This window comes from Pagrus pagrus (genome assembly GCF_965226575.1).
Source record: "Pagrus pagrus genome assembly, chromosome: 12".
Taxonomy (NCBI): Eukaryota; Metazoa; Chordata; class Actinopteri; order Spariformes; family Sparidae; genus Pagrus; species Pagrus pagrus.
In genome coordinates this window covers 162,501-178,226 of record NC_140196.1, presented here as the reverse complement: position 1 = coordinate 178,226, position 15,726 = coordinate 162,501, and the positions used below count along the sequence as shown (strand labels likewise).

Below are 15,726 nucleotides of genomic sequence, written 5' to 3'. Positions count from 1 at the left end.
CAAATGACACCAAAGTTATCTGGGTGAGTAAATGACCATATATTTTGCTACAAATTAGGTCCAGGTTGTAAAAAACGGTAGTTATCCTTTAATATCCTGGTATTTGTAGATTAGAGCAACACCTCCACCCTGTTTAGAGGCCCGAGCAACATGGGCGTAGTTCTAGTCAGGAGGGGAGGCTTCATTTAATGGTTTCAGCCATGTTTCACATCATGTCAATCATGTTCAGCTTATGGTCAGTAATCAAATCATTAATCCGTAAGGCTTCGGTAGACAGTGATCTAATGAATGAAGCCATATTTGAGGGTTTGAAGCTCATTGGAGCTGCAGTTTCCAGTGACGGGCCGTTCAGTGGAGCTCATGGTAGATAATGTGTTAACTGGAACAAGGTGCCTTTTAGTAGTAGTACGTGTTGGCTGCCTGTGCAGGTAGGGCTGACGGGATGCCGTAGTGATTAGCTTTGGTATTTTATTATGTAAGACTGTGTAAGGTGCTTGCTGAGACATTTCCCCACTGTCAGAGGTGGAAAGCATGATTCAATGAGAGGTGGCGAGGGAAGGTGACAGTCTCAATGTTGTAAACTAGGGTATCAGTCTGGTACTCTGCACTATGTCCCTGACTAACCATGTTAACTAGGCTAGTAGACTCCACACCAGCACTGACTGTATCACTAGCAGGCTCTCTAGTCACCTGCTACCTGCCGAGTGCTACATCCCTCGTGTCAAACCTGCTTCAAACACGTCTGTTGCTAGACAAAACAGCAGCGCCGACTCCAGTAGGATGAAGGCCATCTGCTCTCAGCAGGTGGGAGCGACCCCAGAAAGAGGGCCAGTTATCCACGGACCTGTATCCTTGCTCCCTACAGTGACGCTGCAGCCAGCGGTTCATAGCTGTAAGCCTACTGTACATCTCATCATTACCCCGCTGGGGTTAGGGACCAGAGACAATTAATGGATGCCGACACATCTTTCTAGCAGCCTGAAAAGTCCTGGCTAGGCTCTCTTTTGTGATCTCAGACTGCTTCTGACAAATATTGTTGGCGCCAGCATGAATTACAATGTTGCTGTAGCTTGTGGTGCTGTGTGCCTGGGTTCCCTGTTTCTCCCTGCGTGATGCCAGCACCCTAAGATTAGCCTCTATCTCGGAGGCTCTGGCCCCTGGTAAACAGCAAACAGTGGCTGACCACGCTAACTTAACGTTGCGGGTGATGGCGTCTCCTATCACTACTGTGTCCCTACGGAGTCACACAGACACTCCGTTGGTCCCTACAGAGTCACACAGACACTCCGCTGGTCCCTACAGCCACACAGACACTCCGTTGGTCCCTACAGAGTCACACAGACACTCCGCTGGTCCCTACAGCCACACAGACACTCCGTTGGTCCCTACAGTCACACAGACACTCCGTTGGTCCCTACGGAGTCACACAGACACTCCGCTGGTCCCTACCGTCACACAGACACTCTGTTGGTCCCTACAGTCACACAGACACTCCGTTGGTCCCTACAGTCACACAGACACTCCGTTGGTCCCTACGGAGTCACACAGACACTCCGTTGGTCCCTACAGTCACACAGACACTCCGCTGGTCCCTACAGTCACACAGACACTCCGTTGGTCCCTACAGTCACACAGACACTCCGTTGGTCCCTACAGTCACACAGACACTCCGTTGGTCCCTACAGTCACACAGACACTCCGTTGGTCCCTACGGAGTCACACAGACACTCCGTTGGTCCCTACAGTCACACAGACACTCCGTTGGTCCCTACAGTCACACAGACACTCCGTTGGTCCCTACAGTCACACAGACACTCCGTTGGTCCCTACGGAGTCACACAGACACTCCGTTGGTCCCTACAGTCACACAGACACTCTGTTGGTCCCTACGGAGTCACACAGACACTCCGTTGTTCCCTACAGTCACACAGACACTCCGTTGGTCCCTACGGAGTCACACAGACACTCCGTTGTTCCCTACAGTCACACAGACACTCCGTTGGTCCCTACGGAGTCACACAGACACTCCGTTGTTCCCTACAGTCACACAGACACTCCGTTGGTCCCTACAGTCACACAGACACTCCGTTGGTCCCTACGGAGTCACACAGACACTCCGTTGGTCCCTACAGTCACACAGACACTCCGTTGGTCCCTACGGAGTCACACAGACACTCCGTTGGTCCCTACAGCCACACAGACACTCCGTTGGTCCCTACAGTCACACAGACACTCCGTTGGTCCCTACGGAGTCACACAGACACTCCGTTGGTCCCTACAGTCACACAGACACTCTGTTGGTCCCTACGGAGTCACACAGACACTCCGTTGGTCCCTACAGTCACACAGACACTCCGTTGTTCCCTACAGTCACACAGACACTCCGTTGGTCCCTACAGTCACACAGACACTCCGTTGTTCCCTACAGTCACACAGACACTCCGTTGGTCCCTACAGTCACACAGACACTCCGTTGTTCCCTACAGTCACACAGACACTCCGTTGGTCCCTACAGTCACACAGACACTCCAAATAGTTTGAAAGTTCAGCAGCAAAACATAAATAATGAAACAGACGAACAACGGCAGTAAAATAGGAAGCTGTGTACGGTCTGAACTGTTGCTGCTCGTCTTGTTTACATGATAAAAGACAACTTTAGTTAATTACAATTATCTTTTGGTTCAAATTATTTTTGAGATCAAATGTAGAAAATAATTCCCCTCGGGGACAAAAAAAGTTTTTTGAATTGAATAAAACTGAACATATCTAAATATTTATAGAAGTCACTCTAAAAAAGTGTTTTTTCATAATTATGACATTCTCATATCTCATTAGTTTTAAATGGTAATTAATTATAATAGTACTTGCATATTAAATAATTGATACATAGCTATCAGGTTATCTAGATATCACCTAATGAATAATAACTAATGATGATTAGGTTTTTTATTTACTTGTGAAGTAAAAACAGGTTAATAACAACAAATGAAAACGAGATCAGTTACGAGTCAGTTAAAACCAAATTAACTACAACAACATTTTATTTTCTTGATATGAGATCATTTGATACAGAACTGTTTGTATGTCTGTGGTTCTTAACCTGAGGGTGGGGGCCCCACAGAGGGTCACATGATCAGTCTGAGAGGTCACAGGAAGGAAAACATTTCACCACTGAACATAATTATGTTTCACTTTTTTAAACTTAACTCAGTGAGTCGTCTTTGATTTGTGAGATTCTGCGTCAGATTCAAAGAAGTCAAATGAAAAATATTTTGGAAATGTATTTTTTTCATCTCAAGTGAAAATGTTCTTCTAAATAATTTATTCTGAGGCATTTTAATCCAAACTGACCCGACACAGGCTTTTAAAACAAAACCTGATCCAGATACAAATAAAAGCAGAACAGGTCACATGTGAGCAGCTGACATCATCACGGTGGACAGGTGTTGTGTGCTCCTGTAGCCAGGTGCAGCTGATAGGTGTGGTCATGGAACATGAGCAGACTGTAGAAGTTCTCGCCTCCTCTCAGGACTCCGTGTTCATTTCCTCCCCACGACACTGGACTGTCAACAAAACCATGAACCGTCAGTGACACCCAGGACTCCAGGCGAGGCTGCTCCAGGTAATACCTGTAGGACAGGTGAACACAGGATTCAGGTTATAAGTGAGACCTCATGTTTCATTTTGGATCTGTGTTCTGCTACCTCAAAGACAAAATAATCTGAAAATGGACTTGAACAAACACGTGACGTGATGTGATGTTTGTTCAGGGTCCAGTTTGAAAATTGATCTCCTGTTCATCATGTCAGAGCTTCGCTGATTGATTAATTGATCAATTAGTTGTCAAATATAAAGTAATCGTCAACTGTTCAGTTGACTAATTTTTAAAGAAAAGAAGATTCTTTCCTCTGTGACAGGAAACTGAATACCTGAAGACATCAGAGGACGAAAGACTGATCGAGTCTCAGAGTTCCTTTTTGTCACTGAGGGAAATAAAACCGGACGTGACTGTTACAGAAAAGATTCAGAATTCAGAAGCGGCTTCAAATTCGATGATGCTGAGTGAATGATTGGTCAAACAGAGGTCAGCTGACCTGATCTGCTGGATGAGTCGGTGGACGTCCTGAGGCAGCAGCAGTCCACAGACGGAGACGCTCAGAGCTCTACTCACTGTCGTCTTCGGCTCAGGACACACCAGTGAGGACAGGAAGCTGCTGGACGAGTTCTCACTGAAACCACAGAGGAAGAGTCAATGGGAGGACACGCCACACCAAGTCACACATACCGTCAGGGCGTCCGTCCTCTCACCAGCTGATGTGGGCGTCCACGGCTCCGATCCACTCAAGGAGGCTGTGAGGGTCACATGACTGCAGGTCACATGGCCGCAGGGCGGGACAGGACAGGTCGGTAAGGGTGTGACTGCTGACATCAGGTCTGTGCTCCGACCAATCGTAACGAGACAAGAGGGCCTGCAGAGAGGCTCCGCCCCCTACAGGACAGACAGCAGGGGGTTATGGGTAATATCCTGTGAAGCTAACCTGTAGCCACCTGAGCTAGGGTGTGTTTCATAAAACACACATGTTCAAAACAAGCAGAACATTTAAGACAGAGATACAGAAAATAAACTTGTAGTGCTGAACGTGTTCAGAATGTCAGAAGTGTGAAGGATTTGTCTCTGGCATCAACACGGTGTGTTTTATTATGAAAATTAACAGGATGTTACGTTGTTGTCTCGGTGTGTGACTTCCTGTCTGCTCTGTGCTGAATTTGGCTGAACTGATGCTCCTGCAGAAACAGAAGCCTTGTGTATCTGCTCCAGAAGAGTCCGACCGGAGCAGATACACAACGCAGAGGAGCCAGTGGAGGTCCACAGAGACACGAGTGACACCTATCAGCTCTGCTGCCGTGGTGGATCAGAGACGGACCCAACACGGATCTGGTGGAATTTAGGGGTTAGCAGCTAGCATGTCCGATGGCTTTCAGAACCACAAGAGACACAGAATCAACCAGAGCTGATGAGTCAACAGCTTGAGTCAAGCAGAGAGAACAAAGCCAACGAAACCAACCAATCACAGTTGGAAGAGGGCGGGTCTTACAAGAAATCCAGGAGGATCCATAGTAAGGCGTGGCTACCTCACAAGCTAATTTTCAAATGATGGAGCATCAACTCACATCAGCTGATTGGTTGTCTCTGTGACTCAGTCCCATCTGTGTCTAATGATGTCACTCTCACCTGGATGATGTGACAGCAGGAAGTCTGTTTTCAGTTGAAGTCGTGACCTCAGACCTGTCAGGAGTCTCTGGTAGCCCCGCCCACCAGGAGCCATGCTGCTGTCAGTCAGATCTACACATACGACTGTAATACAGTAAGTAAGTACACACATACATACAGTACTTCAGTAAATGTACTTTTTTACTAAGTTGGCTGTTGCAGTAAACAGATAGTTGACACGGTTCACAGGCGTGGTTCTGTGGGCTGTTGGTTCTGTTCAGTACCGTATCTGCAGGTTGTTCTGTGGTTGAATCTGGACGGTTTGCCCTCAGCTCCCAACAGCTCGAAAGAGTCTTTATCCAGAGAGAGAGACAGGTGACCTGCAGACAGACAGACAGACGGGTGTGTTCAGTGGATCAATAGAAACACTGCTGTGCTGTGATTGGACAGTCATCATTCACACTGTTTACAGTTTCTCATCAATGTCATTAATATTTGTTTATTGATTACAAACATTAGAGTTGTGACATCACTTCCTTTTTAGGAAGGGGTGTGACCATCCCTCAACAACCAATCACACCAGAGGTCAGTGAGGTCACTTCAGGGTAAAGACTGATTTATGGTTGCACGTAGGCGCTATGTAACCAACACAAGTGTCAGTGTACTGATGACATCATCAGAACACTGATAGTGTCATCATCAGCGTACTGGTGAAAAGTTTTTACCGTTTGGCATCAGGGCAACACAGTTATCTTCATCGATTCTGGTCCTGTACGACACACCGTACACACTACCTGAGAGACAGACAGACAGGTGTGAACAGGTGTATATCAAGTGTCAAGGGTGGTTAAAGGTGTGTCTTAGGTGTGTGTCAGGTATGAACAGGTGTGTAAAGGTGTTACCCTGGTACACAGCCATCTTCAGGAAGTGTTTGTCCAGCAGTTCATATATGGGCATGTTCCTGATCAGGTAGAAACTGTTGAAACTGTTGAATACAGCGTCCAGGTGAGAAGGGGCGGAGCTACACTCAGGCAGCAGCACAGACACCTGCACAGGTAAAACAACTGAGCTGAGGACTACTGTGAAAACTCATGTCAGTAAAACATCTGGAGTCTGAATGATTCTGATTTTATAACATCATCAGTGAAACAGCTGATCAACAATCTCATCATCATGTAGTAATCAGGAAGAGTTCACTACAGTTCACTTTATATTAACCCTGTTACACTACAGAATATTAACGGATAACTACCGTTTTTTACAACCTGGACCTTATTTCTAGCAAAATATATGATCATGTACTCACCCAGATAACTTTGGTGTCATTTGGCGTCGTTCGGACGAAATTAGATCCAGTGTAGCGCCGATATATCCATATAATGCGAGTGACGGGGCACCGAAGGGGTCTGTAGGTTGACCTACTACCTCTGACCTGGAAGATGTCGTCTCTAAGCTGCGCGCGCACCCGCGACAGCCGGCTTGTTTACCTGTAGCTGCTGCTGCTAGTTTGACCCCGGATGTTGACAACAGACGAGCCCGGACTCAGAGGGGAATAGCACGAGCGTATCATGACAAAATATTGGTGAAATGAACTAGTTTCGTGGCAGATAATGCTCATAGAGGCTGTGTGTCGCTGCCCCGTCACTCACATTATATGGATATATCGGCGCTACACTGGATCTAATTTCGTCCGAACGACTCCAAATGACACCAAAGTTATCTGGGTGAGTAAATGATCGTATATTTTGCTAGAAATAAGGTCCAGGTTGTAAAAAATGGTAGTTATCCTTTAACCCTGTTACACTCTGATGTTTCACTGCTTTATATTTGACTTTTATTGTGTTGCAGCAGGAGGGATCATCACTCTGACGTCACAGTCAGGACTTTAGGGTGTAAATACTTTTGTTTTGATAAAAAAAAAAAAAAAAAAAAAAAAAAAAAAAAAAAAAGAGTATTATTAAATCATAAAAACATCAGCGGCGTTGTCATGTTGTCTGTCTACCTGCTGCCACGTGACATTATTATAAAGTTTGGGCTCTCGTTTGTTTAGAATCCAGACTTTTATTTTGAAATTCTGGCCCAGCACGTGTAGACTCGGTTCGTTTCTCTCTGCTAGCTGCTGCTAGCTGCTGCTAGCTGTCCGGCACACGGTCCTGTTAGCTAACTGAAGTCACGTGTCTGGTCCGAGACAGTCCGGGCTAAGCTAACTCTGATGCTAACACACCTAAACCATGAATGTATTATAGACTAGTTCTATTTAAAATCGATGGCTAACATGCTAGCACGCTAACTGTGTTACCTTGTAGTTGAAGTGCAGCTGCTCCACCTGAGAGCTGATCCGGTTCTTCTCGTTCAGGAAACTGGACCGATCACAGACAAGCAGAGACCGAGGAGTCTGATCCAGATCAACAGACATCTTCACCAGAACTTTATTAACACTTAATTTTATTGTGACTTCACTTTGACTTTATTTAACTGTGTTCTCTGAACAGGAAGCTAACAACACACTTCCCGTGACGACGGCTTTCAACATAAAAGCTTCAAATAAAACCCTGGGTAATAAGACAGAACAGGAACCCTGGACGGGACCTGAACAGAACCCTGGACAGAACGACCTCTGATTCAACATAATGCCACTTCCGTGTTGGTTACCAAATAACATCAACTCAATGAGAACTTGTTGATAAGGAACCTTTAAAAGTCAGAACTCTGTGACACAATATTATAAACAATAATATCAATTATATAAAACACAAAATTCGTCTTTACTTTGTGTTCAGTTTGAGCCTTTATCTTTTCTTCTTCGTGTTTTGTGTCGTTGTTCCTGTTCCTACCACAGTAATCCTGAGAGTGATGATGTCACGTCCTGTCTGTCCGCAGGGGGCAGCACTGAGCTGCAGTTCGCTTAAAGAACAAACAGTCTCTCATCGCTCTCCGTAGTCACGTGACCAGGCCCGGTAGTGAAGTGGACACGCTGCAGTGTGAGGAGGGTCTCAGCTTGTTTAACACGGTCCGGATAAGTTTGGACCGGTTCAGCTCTGCTTCTGCTTCTGGTTCTGGCTTTCGTGCTTGTCTGTGACGTCATGTCGGTGGTCGGCTCAGTACCTGGACAGTTTGATGACGCAGAAGAGGACAGGTGAGGTGTTTATAGATCACAGAGGATTATTCTGATCATTAACAGATAGGTGATCACGTGTCACAGCGCGTGACAGTAAATGTTATTGATAAACGTTGTTCGTTACTTAGTATTTAAAGTAATAGATTACTGTGAATGGATCCTGTGAGTGTTTCAGGTGATCTTCACACTAACAAGTTTTTTTCACTCCGAGGCTGAAAATAATGATCATGATCATTATCGATTAATCTGCTGATTGTCTTCATGATGAATTGATTAGTTAAATTAAAGAGTCCAGAGTGACGTCATCAGGGTCGACTGATCGCTGCAGGTTCATTATTCACAGTTATTGATCCAGCGTCCTCAGTAAAGTGAATGTGATGCAGCTGGTGAATGTCAACAGGTGTTTACATTGTTGTTTATTTACAAAATGAAATCATATGTTTTTGTTTATTATTATGTTGAAAGGTGAAGCCCCGCCCCTTCCTGTGGACCACCGTTGACCTTGTTTCAAAATAAATCTGTGCCGTGGTTAATAATTTGTTGAACCAGTTTGAATGGTGTCATGAGTTGAACGCGTCACGTTTGTCGATTTAAACATTTGTCATCAAACACGTCGTTATAAACACGACAGTTGCTGAGTGACGTCTAGAGTCGTCCTGAATATCAGCAGATCACAGAGCTGCAGCCGTGAGTGCGACCAGACCTCCTCCTGTGTCAAGAAGGCAGCGGTGGCGGCCATGTTGGTGTTGGTGACGTATGTTGAGTGAGACGATGTCTTTCACTGAGCGCTTTAACTCTAAACTGAACTTTAGCCTCAGGGAAGAGGCGGGACGTTCTCTCTTTTTAAACTGATGACTGAAGAAATAAAATTAATCCTTTTATTCTTTATCAAAGTGTAAAACTGCGGCAGCCATATTGGATGTTTCTGACTCCTTTCTCTCTCGTCTGCAGCAACCAATCAGAGATGACGGCTGTGCAGAATCAGATGAGTGATGTCACTGTACAGCCTTCACCAGAGCAACAGGAGGAGGAGGAAGATGAAGAAGATGAAGAGGAGGATGAAGATGAAGAGTGGGCGTGGCGTTCAGGGGATCTGACTAAAAAATACAACAGGACAAGTCTCAACTGTCAGGTCAGACACACTCTGATCCATCTGATCACTTATCAGTGACGATTGTGTGTTCAGTCAGTTGACTTTTGATCTGTTGTTGTGATTGGTCAGTCCAACAGACAAAATCCGTCCAATAAGAGCCTGCCGTCTACTCCGTCTGACAAAGCTCTGAGGAAGTATGAACACAAGATCAACCTGGGTAACACACAGACACACACACACACACACACACACACTTGCTAGTTCTGGAGCTTTCAATCACATGGTCTTCAGTCAATCAACCAATCAATTAGTTATTGACGGTCAATCACTGACGATCAGTTATTACTGAACATAAAGAATCAATGATTTGATTTCGGTGTTGATTTCAGATAAACTGAATTATGCTGACTCAGTGATCAATAAGGTGACGACGATGCAGAAACAGAGAGAAGCCGACACGTACGTGTGAACTCGCCTCAGTGCTGCTTACATCATAGGTCAGGTGACTGAAGTGACTAATGTTCTGATTGGCTGCTCTCTGCAGGTACAGAGTGAAGGACAAATCAGATCGAGCCACAGTGGAACAGGTGAGCTTCAAGATGCTTTTATTTACAAAAGGCTTGACAGGAAGTGAGCAGCAGGTTATGAGTTATGATTAATATGATGATATTGATCACCTGATGATCATATAATAAACAAAACATCAGACAAAGGCTCATCGGAGCACAGAGAGACAAAAGTATTCAGTTGATCAATAATCAATGAGGCCCAGACCCCCCCAACAGGATGAAGATCATGGTTGCATATGTTACATCGACAGTTATTGATTGTCTATGCTGCAGACTGAGAGATCAATAAGCAGCCAATCAGGAACATCTGTTGTTGAAATAGACTGATTTATTGTTTTTCTTCTGCAGGTTTTAGATCCTCGAACTCGAATGATTCTCTTTAAGATGTTGAGTCGAGGAGTCATCTGTGAAATCAATGGCTGCATCAGTACAGGCAAGGAGGTCAGTACACTCGTCAGTACACTCGTCAGTACACTCGTCAGTACGCTCGTCAGTACGCTCGTCAGTACGCTTGTCAGTACGCTCGTCAGTACGCTCGTCAATACGCTCGTCAATACGCTCGTCAATACACTCATCAATACACTCGTCAGTACACTCGTTCTCTGCTGGAACCTGTTGTGTTCCTTGTTCATCATGTTCTCTGTTTGTTCTTTAGGCAAATGTTTATCACGCCAGCACCTCTACAGGCGACAGCAGAGCTATTAAGATCTACAAGACGTCAATACTGCTGTTCAAAGATCGAGACAAATATGTCAGCGGAGAGTTCAGGTCAGTCACACCACAGAAGAAGAGTTCAGGTCAGTCACACTCCACAAAAGAAGAGTTCAGATCAGTCACACCACAGAAGAAGAGTTCAGGTCAGTCACACCACAAAAGAAGAGTTCAGATCAGTCACTCCACAGAAGAAGAGTTCAGGTCAGTCACTCCACGGAAGAAGAGTTCAGGTCAGTCACTCCACAGAAGAAGAGTTCAGGTCAGTCACTCCACAGAAGAAGAGTTCAGGTCAGTCTCACCACGGAAGAAGAGTTCAGGTCAGTCTCACCACAGAAGAAGAGTTCAGGTCAGTCACACTCCACAAAAGAAGAGTTCAGATCAGTCACACCACAGAAGAAGAGTTCAGGTCAGTCACACCACAAAAGAAGAGTTCAGATCAGTCACTCCACAGAAGAAGAGTTCAGGTCAGTCTCACCACAGAAGAAGAGTTCAGGTCAGTCTCACCACAGAAGAAGAGTTCAGGTCAGTCACTCCACGGAAGAAGAGTTCAGGTCAGTCTCACCACAGAAGAAGAGTTCAGGTCAGTCTCACCACGGAAGAAGAGTTCAGGTCAGTCACTCCACAGAAGAAGAGTTCAGGTCAGTCACTTCACAGAAGAAGAGTTCAGGTCAGTCACACCACAGAAGAAGAGTTCAGGTCAGTCACACCACAGAAGAAGAGTTCAGGTCAGTCACTCCACAGAAGAAGAGTTCAGGTCAGTCACTCCACGGAAGAAGAGTTTTACCTGTGGACAATCAGCTGACTGTTGCTAATGTTGGCTAAGATGACAGTGGGCTGTCATTGGCTGTCAAGTGTCAACTTCCTGTTGTCTCCAAAATAAAACTTCGGACATATGGCAGTCATTCTGTGTGAAGAGTCCGTCACTGTCACTTATTATCAATGATCAGCAGATGTTATTAATTTATATTGTTATCAGCTGTTCTCCGTCACCATCGGTAACAGTGATATTCTTCTTTGTTCTACAGGTTCCGTCATGGTTACTGTAAAGGAAACCCAAGGAAGATGGTGAGAACCTGGGCAGAGAAGGAGATGAGGAACCTCATCAGGTCAGAACCTTTCTAAAGACACATAGAAGCTAGTAGAACCTGACCTGACAGGTATAACCAGTACAACATGACCTTGAGAGCCCAGTACAACGTGATCTAACTATCAGGTAGAACCCAGTAGAACTTGACCTGACAGGTAGAACCCATCAGAACCTGACCTTACAGGTAGAACCCAGTAGAACCTGATCTGACGGGCAGAACCTGATCTAACTATCAGGTAGAACCCAGTAAAGCCTGATCTGACGGGTAGAATCTGATCTAACTATAAAGTAGAACCCAGTAGAACCTGATAGTGTATGTGTTTCAGGCTGCAGACTGCAGGAATCCCAAGTCCAGAACCTCTTTTGCTCAGAAGTCACGTTCTACTGATGAGCTTCATCGGAAAAGATAACATGTAAGAACCAATCAGTGTGATTGATCAGAAAGTATACTGATGTCCTGTCATGTATTGATCATTCTGTCCTGTACGGATCGGTCAGGCCAGCTCCTCTGCTGAAGAACGCGTCATTGTCGGAGTCGAAGGCTCGTGAACTCTACCTGCAGGTTCTACAGAACATGAGAAAGATGTTCCAGGAGGCTCGGCTCGTCCATGCTGACCTCAGCGAGTTCAACATGCTGTGAGAGGCTTCACCAACCACACATACAACCCCTTCAGAATAAAAGTCCTCGCTGTGAGTAACTTTGACCAACCTCTCTGCAGGTATCACAACGGAGACGCTTACATCATCGACGTGTCACAGTCGGTGGAACATGATCATCCTCACGCTCTCGAGTTCCTCAGGAAGGACTGCAGCAATGTCAACGGTCTGCAGACCAGAGTTCTACGATATTATGACGTTAACGATTTAATCTGAAAGATATTCTCTCATTCTAAATGACAGAAGATCTACTCTGATAACTTGGATCTTTCTGCACTCTCATCCTGTCAACTGACCTGTTTGTTTTGTTACCCAGAGTTCTTTGTGAAGCACGACGTGGCAGTGATGACGGTCAGAGAGCTTTTTGACTTCATCACCGATCCATCGATCACCTGCCACAACATCGACCAATACCTGGAAAAGGTCTGAACACTTCCTGAAAAAATAACTTCATTAAAAACATAGTTATCATAATTCATCAAAAAAATCTTAAACAGAAATACAAACAGGTAAAAAAGACAGAGATAGAAACAGACGCGGTAGAATCTGTCTCTGATTGGTCCTCCAGGTGATGGTGATTGCAGCCGAGCGGACGTCGGAGCAGCGGTCAGATCAGGACCGAGTGGACGAGGAGGTGATGACACAGTTATAGTAATAACCTCGTCTCTCTGATAACTCTGTTTGTCCTCCCCTCACCTGGAAGTGTCCTTCCTCGTCCCCCAGGTGTTTATGAAGGCCTACATCCCTCGCACTCTGACGGAGGTGAGTCACTATGAGCGAGATGTTGACCTGATGAAGATGAAGGAGGAGGAGTCAGCCATCAGTGGACACCAAGACAACGTAAGAAACACAAAACGACGTTCAGAGACAGAAAAGTTAAATACATAAAATACATCTGATGATGATGATGATGATGATGAAGATGGTGTTGTTCAGGTTCTGTATCAGACGCTGACGGGGCTGAAGAAGGATCTGTCTGGAGTTCAAACGGTACAGTCCCCTCACACTCTGATGCTTATCTTAGCTTAGCATAGCGACAGTGTAAACTGTAAAATGTTGTCTTGTCTACCTGCAGAGAGGAGAGTGTTCACAGAAGCTGTTTCACATTAAAAGTCTTCCACAGCTTTGTTCCCTCGAAACCTTTTGCTGTGAAACATCTGCAGGAAGTGTCACTGACAGCAGTTTAGCTGATCAGCTGATTTCCATCAGATCACACGGCGATGATCACATGACGATGATCACATGATGAGCCAGCTGCATGTCTAAGGGCTTGATCCAGGTGAGCAGGTTTATTCTGACTGTGACGTCTCCTCAGGTTCCTGCTCTGCTGGAGGACGACCAGTCTTCATCTTCAGAGGAGGACGAGGAGGACGAGGATGAGGACGAGGAGGATGAGAAGAAGCTGAGTGAGGAAGGCTCCGTCGACAGAAAGGTGTTTCACATGTTTATATGACACAGTGAGAGTCTGCAGCTTCACTACCTACTAGGGATGTAATGATACACTACATTTTGTGATGTCACAATAAACAATGCGGCGATCCGGTCGTGGGACAGCGATGATGTCTGTCAAACTGTCATGTGGTTATTTTGCTGGTAAAGCTCGTATGAATGCATCCTTTCTCCTCGTCATTGTATAGTTCTGTTGGAACAGCAGAGGGCGCACTCATGCTGCTCAACAACATACTGGCCCTACTCTGCTTCTGATTGGTTGTCTTCGTTGGTTTGGTTTTCAACGCTTGACTCAAACAGTTGTCACACAGACGCTTGTTGTTGTCTACTTCTGCTGTGTTTGAGCCGTACGAACACTCCGACATCTTGACTCGTTCTCTGGGGTCGCTGCAAGTCACCCCGGCGGTGCGTTTACTGTTGGGAAACTGCGACTGAAAATCCACAAAAACAGCTGTTTGTTTTTACAAACCAACCACGGGAAAAAAACACGTCAACCCATCAACACCAGACAACCACTGAACACAACGTGTCTGTGACGCTGACACAGATTTTCGTGGCCCTGCTTGTCTAGTGGACAACAAGAGGGAGGGAGATCGGCTGGACCCGCGAGTGCCTGTTGAAAGATCATGACATTAGTTTTCTTCATGTTTGCTGCCAGGGCCCAGTTCTGACAGAACTTCTCTACTGTGTCCAGCTGCTGCTGTGGTCCTTGTTCAGTAGGAGACAGTAGAACAAGGTCATCAGCATGAAACAGAGACTTCAGCTCTGTATCGAGGAGGGAGAGGCCAGGAGCAGCACACTGATCCAACTCAACAGCAACTTCATTTATATACACGTTAAATAGAGTGGAGTTAAACTGCAGCCCTGGCGTTCACCTCTTCTCTGGTGAAGACTTCAGTCTGTTTGTCTCCAGTTTTAACAGCACACATATTTTCCAGATACACTGATTTAACCAGATGGTGCATGTTGCCCCCTGTACCACAGTGTAGCAGCCTGTAACAGAGCCCTTCATGCCAAACAGAGTCGAAAGCTTTCTTGAAGTCAATGAAACAAGTGAATATTTTACCATCTTTTGTTTGGTGTACATGTTTGTTAATCAAAGTGTGAAGGGTATATACATGGTCGGTAACCCTAACCCTCAAGGAAATCTAGTTTTCTTTTATTCGTTATCTCTGGCTGCTGCAGAGAGCATTTGGTTTTTAATGCTGTCTGGACCACAAGCTGTCCTCGGCTGGAGACATTTTGTCTGTGTGGTCGATTCTTCCCAAGTAATTGTGAAATCAGGGTTGTCTTTAATAGTTTCTTCTAATGTTTGGAGTTGTTCTTGTATAATACATTGAACTGAATTGATTTGGCTTATTGGTCTGTCTTTGTACTGATTGTCACAGTGTGCTCTCCAGATGTCACCATGTTGGATGGGTGATGTCTGTTGCTTTGTGCTGAACTTGTTCCACATATCCCAGAATTGATTTTGATTAATGGCATTCTCAATATCTTCAAGTTTCATGTGGGTTTAATTTAGTTTTTTATTCCTAATTGTACATTTATATTTCTTTAAAATGTCATTGTGTCTAATGCGTAAGGCTGGACTGTTTGGTTGGCGATGTTTTTCATTTGCTATTTTTCTCAGGTCTTTTCTGATGGTCTTGCGTTCTGGATCAAACCATTTGTCAGCGTTTTGCTTTTAACAGGCTTCTGTTTTTGTTTGATGAGGTCAGCTTTAATAGCTGCCTCATGAAATATCATATTGATATCATCAATATAATATAATCCTCTGGGGTAGTCACTCAAACATCTCACAGAAAGCTGTTGTCATGGAGACTCTGT

The 15,726-nt window shown here is 45.2% G+C and overlaps 2 protein-coding genes across 5 annotated transcripts in view; one reads left to right on the top strand and one right to left on the bottom strand.

Moving 5' to 3' along the window:
• Positions 1-3,023: 3,023 nt before the first annotated feature.
• rpp40 (ribonuclease P/MRP 40 subunit) lies at positions 3,024-7,652 on the bottom strand. 3 transcript variants are annotated; one of them, XM_084368484.1, is made up of 9 exons: positions 7,512-7,652; positions 6,115-6,259; positions 5,938-6,006; positions 5,497-5,592; positions 5,234-5,356; positions 4,309-4,489; positions 4,095-4,229; positions 3,930-3,983; positions 3,541-3,629 (listed from the first exon to the last, which is right to left on the bottom strand). In XM_084368484.1, exons 1-8 carry the CDS (start codon positions 7,626-7,628, stop codon positions 3,965-3,967), a joined length of 885 nt encoding a protein of 294 aa, XP_084224610.1. In that variant the 5' UTR covers positions 7,629-7,652; the 3' UTR covers positions 3,541-3,629; positions 3,930-3,964. The 3 variants fall into 3 exon arrangements, with proteins under 3 accessions (XP_084224608.1, XP_084224609.1, XP_084224610.1); XM_084368482.1 differs by lacking the exon at positions 3,930-3,983 and having other exon boundaries at positions 3,024-3,629; XM_084368483.1 differs by lacking the exon at positions 3,930-3,983 and having other exon boundaries at positions 3,024-3,629; positions 5,234-5,344.
• A 25-nt stretch (positions 7,653-7,677) lies between these two features.
• The window catches only part of riok1 (RIO kinase 1 (yeast)), an 8,768-nt gene continuing 719 nt past the window's right edge, over positions 7,678-15,726 (top strand). Inside the window, exons 1-17 of one of the 2 annotated variants that reach the window (XM_084368480.1) lie at positions 7,678-7,768; positions 8,093-8,348; positions 9,282-9,462; positions 9,553-9,640; positions 9,813-9,882; positions 9,968-10,010; positions 10,341-10,433; positions 10,648-10,760; positions 11,732-11,812; positions 12,120-12,206; positions 12,292-12,429; positions 12,513-12,616; positions 12,767-12,873; positions 13,019-13,084; positions 13,174-13,290; positions 13,387-13,440; positions 13,766-13,882. In XM_084368480.1, the coding sequence (XP_084224606.1) occupies positions 8,296-8,348; positions 9,282-9,462; positions 9,553-9,640; positions 9,813-9,882; positions 9,968-10,010; positions 10,341-10,433; positions 10,648-10,760; positions 11,732-11,812; positions 12,120-12,206; positions 12,292-12,429; positions 12,513-12,616; positions 12,767-12,873; positions 13,019-13,084; positions 13,174-13,290; positions 13,387-13,440; positions 13,766-13,882 (1,512 nt within the window). In that variant the 5' untranslated portion in view covers positions 7,678-7,768; positions 8,093-8,295. Of the gene's footprint in view, positions 7,769-8,092; positions 8,349-8,412; positions 9,085-9,281; positions 9,463-9,552; positions 9,641-9,812; positions 9,883-9,967; positions 10,011-10,340; positions 10,434-10,647; positions 10,761-11,731; positions 11,813-12,119; positions 12,207-12,291; positions 12,430-12,512; positions 12,617-12,766; positions 12,874-13,018; positions 13,085-13,173; positions 13,291-13,386; positions 13,441-13,765; positions 13,883-15,726 lie in introns of those variants that run through there. The other variant, XM_084368481.1, reaches the window with a different exon arrangement.